The 8482-nt window shown below is 38.1% G+C and overlaps 2 protein-coding genes across 3 annotated transcripts in view; both read right to left on the reverse strand.

Annotated features, from left to right (window-relative positions):
• Nucleotides 1-4419, reverse strand: part of LOC121504662 (proto-oncogene tyrosine-protein kinase Src-like) — a 37918-nt gene extending 33499 nt beyond the window's left edge. For both annotated transcript variants that reach the window (XM_041779670.1, XM_041779664.1), the window contains exon 1: nt 3998-4419. The gene's annotated coding sequence lies outside the window, so the exon portion shown is untranslated. The remainder of the gene's footprint in view (nt 1-3997) is intronic.
• A 1621-nt stretch (nt 4420-6040) lies between these two features.
• Nucleotides 6041-8351, reverse strand: manbal (mannosidase beta like). Its single transcript, XM_041783251.1, has 3 exons — nt 8201-8351; nt 7595-7793; nt 6041-6496 (listed from the first exon to the last, which is right to left on the reverse strand). The coding sequence occupies exons 2-3, from the start codon at nt 7742-7744 to the stop codon at nt 6386-6388; spliced, it is 261 nt and encodes an 86-aa protein (XP_041639185.1). The 5' UTR covers nt 7745-7793; nt 8201-8351; the 3' UTR covers nt 6041-6385.
• Nucleotides 8352-8482: the final 131 nt, after the last annotated feature.

Consider the following 8482-nt stretch of genomic DNA (forward strand, 5'->3'; position numbering starts at 1 on the left):
GTTTCATACAGGTTGATCTCCTGTTTCAAAAACATAACATACTCCAGAGAGGGTTAAGTTTTCTACACAAGTTAGAAGGAGTCGTGGACCACATTTGTAGTACTGAAAACTCAGAGATAATCTTGAAGTTACCTTGCTAACTCAAAATCCTGCCTCATACTGTAATACAGGCCCTATGGTGATGCATAGGGTTAATATTACAATCTGAAAAAAATCAGTACGTTAGCATTCACACTGTAAGAATTTTAACTTGCTTCAAATAGACAATATAAAACAGGGCCTTTTGGGATGGATGAGCACTCCTAGTCCATCTTTCTGACTGCCTCCATCACAGCTCAGCAAGAAACCATTGTTCAAGATAAACAATGAGGGATTCAGTGCTACACTGACTACCTTGAAAGATGCCAAATTGACCACATGAACTCAGACTGCCTGTATTAGCTTTACCTATTTAGACCTGATTAACATTTGTGTCCTTTTACTCCCAAGACCTCATGCAATGTCAGTACATTTTGGATTATCTATTTATTTTAAAATGTGACCAATTAAATGCAACACAATTCACTAAAATGCATGCTTGAAGGCAGATGGGATCAGAAATGTCTTGGTCATAGCCTCTTCATCCTTCATGCAGAAAAGCCGAAGGATGACAAGGTTTTTAAAGTTAAACCACGACAAAGACGATAGTGGTATTTTAGACAAAGACAACAATGATGAGGATCCAGATCATGACGTGAAATGCGAGCCAAGGCTCAGTGGATGAGGTTCATGGTTGAAGAGTGGTATGGTAAGAATTTGATTTCATTGATTGATTGATTTAAAAAAAAAAAATAAACATCAGAGCAAAGGTAGTGACTATCAGTTAAACCAAGGGCAATCAAGCTTCAAATGTTTTGATTCCATGTCTCTATCTGCAGTTGAGAAATAAACATTTTCATAAACGTTGAAATCCTCTGCTGTTTTTCTAAAACCTAAAGATTTATGGAGGTTGTTTTTCAAAAAATATTTAGGTTTTACAGGGTGCAGACTAAGGTCTAAATGGGTTAAAATGGACTGTGGCAAAATGGAAAACTGTTCTGCAGTTAAAAAGAAAAAGATTATCCAAAATGCACAGGCATTGCATCAGGTCATAAAGAAAAAAATGACATGAATGTTTCATCAGGTCTAAATGGGTTCACTTAGGAGTAGGAAAGAATCCCTTTGCAGGGAGCATGGGCAAACAAAGAGGCTGTTCTAGTGGTTGGCCTTTATTTTGTGAAACAGGGAAATATTCTTTAAAACCTTGATGATCTACAATCAGCACTCTGCTGAGCACCTTTACTACAGACTTTTTATCTCATGAATTATCTGCACACTGAAGTCTTGTTGAGAAAATTAATTTCCTGGTATCTAATTCATTTTATAATAGAAATTAAATGGACAATCAGCCTTGATAATAAAGTTACACAGTGTAAATGCAGCAATTTGTTACAGAAGATTATGTTTCAAATTGCCTTCAGTGCTAAAAACTTGCTACGATTCTGCACAAAGAACTAAACTCTCTCACGTTTTCCTGTCTAATCAGCATCTGTAATCCTCCATCTGAGGCTGAGCACACACACTGTACATTTCTGGTCAAGCACATAAGCACATTTGGCCATGACAAACCTTACTGAGTCACAACAGACAGTAACAGTTGCCACTATGCAGCAGAGAAAGAAAGGAGCTCAGGCCAACATTTCAGCCGAATGGGAAAATTACAGTTTGCCCTGGAGAGGAGAGGAGAGGTGTGTGTGTGTGTGTGGGGGGGGGGGGGGGTCTTCAAGAACAAAACAAGAGGAAATGTGCACATTAGTGTCACTGTCCTCTCTTGCGCTAATATGCTGGATGATAACAAGGAAGAGTGCGGTCCACATGCATGTATAAAACACAGATAGCTATATATAGCGTTGTTTATGTCCAAAGAATGAGCATTTGATGGAAACACAGACACTACAGTCATAAGTCTTGTCCCATTTAAGGATCATATTATGTTCTAAGTTATCTTTTCTCCATATCCTCTGATGACCTTGCTCACTTTGCACAAGTCTGAGTGTCATGGTTTCTCATCATTCCTAAAGACAAAAGGCAAAAGGAAGATGAAGGAGAAGAAGAAAAGAAGAGGACACGAAGGGGCTTGTGGCACTTGGCTGATAAAAGCCACTTCCGTTTTCTGTCCATCTGTCCGGCTCAGGCTGCAGCCAGTGATCGGGCTATGAGGGAAAAGCTGCCACACAATGATTGACTCGAAGAAGGAGGGTGAAAGGTGGGGAAGGAGGATATGAAGGCTCTTTTATTTCAGAAGTGCAGCACTCTGCAAATTATTAACTGCTCTGGAAAATCAAAGGACATGGCCTGCAATCTCTGGTGAATGTACACATAGCTTTCTTTGTGCTTTAACAGAAAATAAAACACTTTTTCTTTCTCAAACATCTCAACTTATGTTTACCTTTGGAAAAAAAACATGAGTGCAAGAGCAAAGTTGATATCTGAGGTCAATTACATCATGATTTAATATACAAATAACAATTAAAACTTCCATTTTCAAAAACGTCAGTCCTAATAACACAATTTAAAGTTCAAGGGTCAACAAATTCAAAAATATCATTCCTTAAGACACACTTTAAAGTCTAAGGAATTATGATAAATAAAGAAAAGACTTAAGCTGACGTAGGTCTGTTGGTCCAGCCTCAAAGTCCACTGACATATTTGGCAGAAATTTTTCACATCTGCTGATACAGTTATCGCACTGACAATATCGTGCATCACTAATTTTAATGCACTAATTTCTTTATTATCTTTGTTTTCTATAACAATAACTTTAGTATTTCTGTTTTGAGATGTTACGATGCTATCATGGGCTTTCAAAAATATTCTATAGAATGTACTGACCAAGTATTGAAGAGAAGCAATGGGAGATCATTAACGATCATTTCAGATTCACCTAAAAATGCCCTTTTGTTAAGATTATCATGCATTTTAACCTACTATAAACACTACAGTAGGTTAAAAACAATATTTAGACAAAAGCCAGTCAACAAAAGTGTTTTGCTTCTGTCTCATGCTGTGCTAGGTTCATGTTTATTGTATGAGGCTGGCATGTTGCATCTTGTCTGATTGTCCACCGTTTAAAATCCAATGTTCAGCTTTCCCATAATTCCTCTGTCTCATTTTAAGCAAACCTGAATCCACTTCCTCATGTAAATTAGCTGGAACTTGTCCAAATCCCAAAACCAAGTGTAAATAGATTAACCACATAATTAAAATTCTATTTCCACGGGATTAAACACCAGTTGTCAGTAAAGCTGCTTTCAAAGAAACAAGGGGTGGGGTAGTAGCTGCTTACAGGAGTAGCAGCTGTCAAGATGATAACGTCTTTGCTATGGGAGCGAATGTGGGGGAAAAAAAGACATAAATCCAAAAAACATCAACAGTCCGTGTTTGCCAAACTCATCCACATTAGGCTCGTAAACAGGGATTTGTGAATGGGAACAGGGATAAAAGGCGACAATGCTGCTGTGGCTGTCGTGGGCTTCGGCTCACATACAGCGCATATGCGGCCTGATGAATCAAAACAGGTGCTGTTACAGCTCCATTTTGAATTTCGATGGATTCTTGGCTTTAATTTTTGCGCGCAGTCGATTTCCCCTGTCTCTGCTGAGAATTCTTAGTCGTGGGAAAGGCAGAAATGTGTAAATATGCACATACGGTGCCTGTTTTGTGTGGGGTGTAGTAAATCGTCAACAAACGTAGCCCTGGCACACACTGAGTGGCACTGACCGAATGAAATGTGGGAGCAACGCTGACTGAATGGCCTGTGCAACAATGAAATACAAGTCATTTTCAAAGAGGGGGGTTTCACGTTGTGTGAAACCTCTGTACAGGACAATATGTATCAACAAGCAATAAGCATTTTGTGGTTTGTCGAGATAATAATAATTGTATTGCATTAAAACGTCATGAGCCGAAATTAACTCACCTTTGACGCGTCTTGAGATTTAGCCCAAAAATCAGAGACGCGCAGCGAGGAACAGTGTTATATCCGTATGGCTGTCCTCATTAGAGAAATAATGGAAGTGGATGGCCAGTTGCTGTGGAAACCTCAGGCCAGCCACGAATCCCATTTAGCGAATTTCGGCTTTAACGCAGGAAGGGGAGGTCATGGCGAGGACTGCCTTCAGGAGCAGAGGGCACAGCTGCCGGGCGGCTGCGGTGGGCCGGACCAACACCAGACGTGAGGCGAAGGAAGGAGCCTGTTCAGCTGGGCAGAGACGACGGCGCGGTACATTCATGCGAGGAAGCAGGAGTGGGTTGGTGTGGAGAAGACATGCCTCGTAGGGGGGGAGGTACGGGATAGTGCATCACTGACGAAACACGAGAGCGCAAATATGATGAGCCTGGACTTTACGTTGTTTACGCAGCCACGGCGGAGTCAGGAAGATTCACGTCGTGTTGCGTAACTCACCGCCGTAACGGTAGAATTCACCGAGGCGTGGGCATCAGGCGTAACACCACACTCAGCATCTCTTGACTAGTTTGTGGACTCTAACCCGAAGTTCGCTGTGTTATTTTGGCAGTTGAAGCGGCACGACCTAAAACAAACGGCACAAAAATCCGCCTTCTTGTATGGAACTAGTCCGCTAGCAGAATCCGTTGCTAAGCGACGCAACTGTGATGAACGGCATCTTCCCGTTGGGGCATTAATATTGATATTCCACCGTTATGCGGCTTCACAGGTGTTTTATAATTGGGGAAGTCCAATAGGCTGGCACGTGAAGAAGACACGACTAAGGACTGGAACTACTTCTTGGAAATAAACGTTTTTTATAATGAACTGCATAGTAAGTTAAGCTAGCCCAGAAAAAATATTAACACTAGCATTACAGTATTATTTTTCATATGTGAAGAATGCCACCTCGGTCTTGAGTATTAAGTTTTATTAAATAATATTACATAACTCCTGGGCTGCCCTACTTTTATTTAGGACTCATAGGGAGCTTGCTTTATTTGGTTCTGAGTATGACTCACTCTGGCATTTTAGACATGATTTTTAGAGTTTGGGTCAATATTTGTTGACAAAAAGAAGGAGATAAATATATTTTTTGGCGAGACCGACCTTCTTCTCTTATGGGTTACCAGGGTTATTATAGTTAACCAAAACTAACTTACTAACTTTGAGTAAAATGTAATTTTTTTTTTTTTACATCAAATTATTATGAAATATTTATTATTAAATGTATTTATTTATTATTTTATTCCCCAATCTAAATTAAAACTTAAGTTATTATAAAAACTGAAAAATAACTAAAACATCATTCAGTGCTTACAAAATAAAATAAAATAAAATGATTAGATACGAAATCTCCTTAGTTTCATTTTTTGACAGCAGCTTACTGGCATACACCCAAGCCTTGAGGGTATAAAATGGTCTGATTTAATTGAAGACTTTGCATAATGGTTATTTTAGGTATTATTAAACTGTAAAGTGAAGAGGAGGCTGTTTGGATGTATTTTTAAAAATTGTATGTTTGCTTTTTCTGAACCTTTTGGGTCTCAACTGGCATGTATCCCATATTGCTATAAAAAGTTTACTATAAAAAAAACTAATAGAAAACAACACTTAAAAAGAATCTAAAAAATAACAACTAAACTAATAAACCTGCGGTGAAAACACTACCGAAATTGAAAACAATATAAAAAAAAAAAAACTAAATGAAAATCCAAAACTATTATAATCTCGTTACTTACCTTCTTTTAGATATGGCTTATGTAACCAAGATGCAGCCACCACCATAGGGGCTGAATGTCATATAAAAGTTTACAAAACAGAAAAATGAATGTCTTTAATACACTCAGGCCACTAAGGAGTAGACAGTATTTGTCACACTTAACTGTAGCTCTGACAGAAATCCATGATGCATTCTGCCCTAGAAGTTGAGTGAATGGAAAGACAGGAAATGATCTCATTCTGAATCATTAAAACCAAAATGACATTTAACAATTAATAAAATTAGGCCGTTGGTATGACTACACAAGGTATTTATTTGACCGCTGTGATCCAAATACAGCTGAATTCATTTAAATGTATAAAAGAGAATAAAAAAACATGTAATGGAATAAACAATTGACATAACATTTTTCTTTGTGATATTGCGTTGAATGTGTTTAGGATGTGGTTCAAGGTCATTCAAATTAAAATGGCACAATTCTTCATCTTAATTTGAAATTAGTGTTTCAGGTACCTGGAGTGAAAACTGTTTTGGAAAATGCCATTGCTGACTCACAGATGACTCCACAAGCACTCAAACAAGCCAGTAGCAGTCCAGCGCACACACACACCCACATTCATGCAGACATTAAGTACAATCTATCGCTTCTTTTTGCTCTCTTTCTTTGGTTTCTGTCGAATCTGTGGTGCTGGTCCTTTCGTTTTCTTCATCTGTTCTGTGACTTTTCCATCAGTGGACTCCGTTTCATCCTGCAGGGAACAAATGGGAAATATTACACACCCTGTAGTTTCAAAACTAACCCTCTGAGTCATTTTAACTACATGAGTGGTAAGCACAACTATATGAGTGTGTTTTGGATACTGCTCTACTGTCTGATACTGTAATATTATGTCAGGGGATGCACAGTGTTGATAACAAGCCTAAGTATTCATGATCATAAAGCACTGCTGATACTGTTCCCAGACATCATTTTACAGCTTGCTGCTAGTCTCATATATTCTATTCATAGTCTCAATATTTGAGCAGGTAGTCGAGGGTAGAGCAGTGGTTGCAGTTGGGTGACGTCTTAACATAAATGAGGGTGATAAAAGTATGGCAAACAATGCACTGCTAAATTGTTCAGTCAAGGGGGAGGAATGTGATGTAATAAAAAATTCAAAATAATTCAGAGAATTGAAGTTATCACGTATTAATATTTGCAGTCTTTCCCAGTGAGTACCTAAATACAAACACTTCTCTGCTAATTATGTCTTAAACTTTTTTTTATACCATGAAGTATAAGATAGTACTATGCAGTAACAAGTGATATACACTATTTTATCATTCAATTTGGAACCTGCTAACATATCCCAAAATTTCAAAGCATATCAAAACAAACACACAAAAATACAAGAAATTTAGACACTTGTCCTCTATCAGCATTCACTTCAACAAGTGCTGCACAATTTATCTAATCCCAGTAGCGATGTCAAACTTTTTAATTACATGATCATACAAAAAGATGCAGTTATTTTCATATTAAGTAGTATGTTTTTTTAATGCTACTTAATATTTGCAAATTTTGAGTGCAGAAATACATACCTCAAAACGATCATTCTTGTCTGTTTTCTTCGATAACCAAGCAAGCAGACTCATGATGCCATTAAAGTGTTATGTCATAATTGCAGATTGCAATATTAACCAGTATAACCACAACGGTACATTATTATCAAATCATGCAGCAATAGTTCAAATAAATATCTGATGACATTATTTGAAAAAAAGATAAGTAGGCAGTCAATCTGATTACTCTTGATTTTTTTTCGGTTTGTGGACCTGGTCCTCTCCTTCTCTTGTTCAGTACTTGCCTGCTCATGTCCTTTGGATGTGGGTAAGATGACAGCCAGGATGCAGATAAGCTGAAATATAGCACCCAGAAAGAGCCCATAGCGCAACAGACTCTCAAGGAAGGTGGGCTCAGGGACCTCTGGAGGAGACAGGTCCAGTTCTGCAGACATGATGCTGCTGTGAATATGTTTCAAGTCTGATGTGTTTTTGGTGTCCTGTCTGTGCAAACAACAGGATGGAGGGAAGAAGAGAGATCAACACGTCTTGTTTAAGAACGTGGCACTGCAGATTCATATTTAGCTGAGATTTTACATTGTACTTTATAGTTATATTTTACATATCACATGTAATCAAATATACATTACATTATTACAGGAATGTGCTACATAACTATGTCTGCACTGAGAGAAAGGAACTATTTTAACTACGAACAGTTAACTTCCAAACAAGACGACCTCCAATGTGCATCTTATAGTTTTTGTAATAATGTCAGTTCAGGCAGCCACAATAGGAACACATTTATAAACAGACACGAATCAAACAACGCATGCTAGCTAAACAGTGTAGCTGCCTACGTTTTCAATTCAAACATCTCAGTTCCGAACAAAAAGGAGAAATAATGTTACCAGTAACGAGGACAATTCCCTCTTCTTTTATGTTACAGGAGTGTAAGAATAATTCAGGGTCGAAAAATGTATTTAAGGTGTGAAACACTCAGAAAGGAAAGGTTTTATTAGCTTGGAGAGAGAGGGGGAAAAAAAACATCCGCTTATCGGAAGTGACATCACAGCTGAGGCCAACTTCCGGAATAATAGTAGATTTGGAAATGGCGCTCTCTAGTGTTTGTGTAGAAGGTGTTAATACTGATCTTTATCAAGTGGAATGGGAGTCTTAATATTTTACATACA

This window comes from Cheilinus undulatus, linkage group 3, assembly GCF_018320785.1.
Source record: "Cheilinus undulatus linkage group 3, ASM1832078v1, whole genome shotgun sequence".
Taxonomy (NCBI): domain Eukaryota; kingdom Metazoa; phylum Chordata; class Actinopteri; order Labriformes; family Labridae; genus Cheilinus; species Cheilinus undulatus.

Excerpts from the sequence above, each read along its gene's own strand:
- manbal (XM_041783251.1), bottom strand. The coding sequence starts at position 7,744 with ATGTCTGCAGAACTGGACCTGTCTCCTCCAGAGGTCCCTGAGCCCACC. Across the intron at positions 6,497-7,594 it reads CATCCAAAGGACATGAGCAG|GATGAAACGGAGTCCACTGA; the intron begins GCAAGTACTGAA and ends TGTTCCCTGCAG.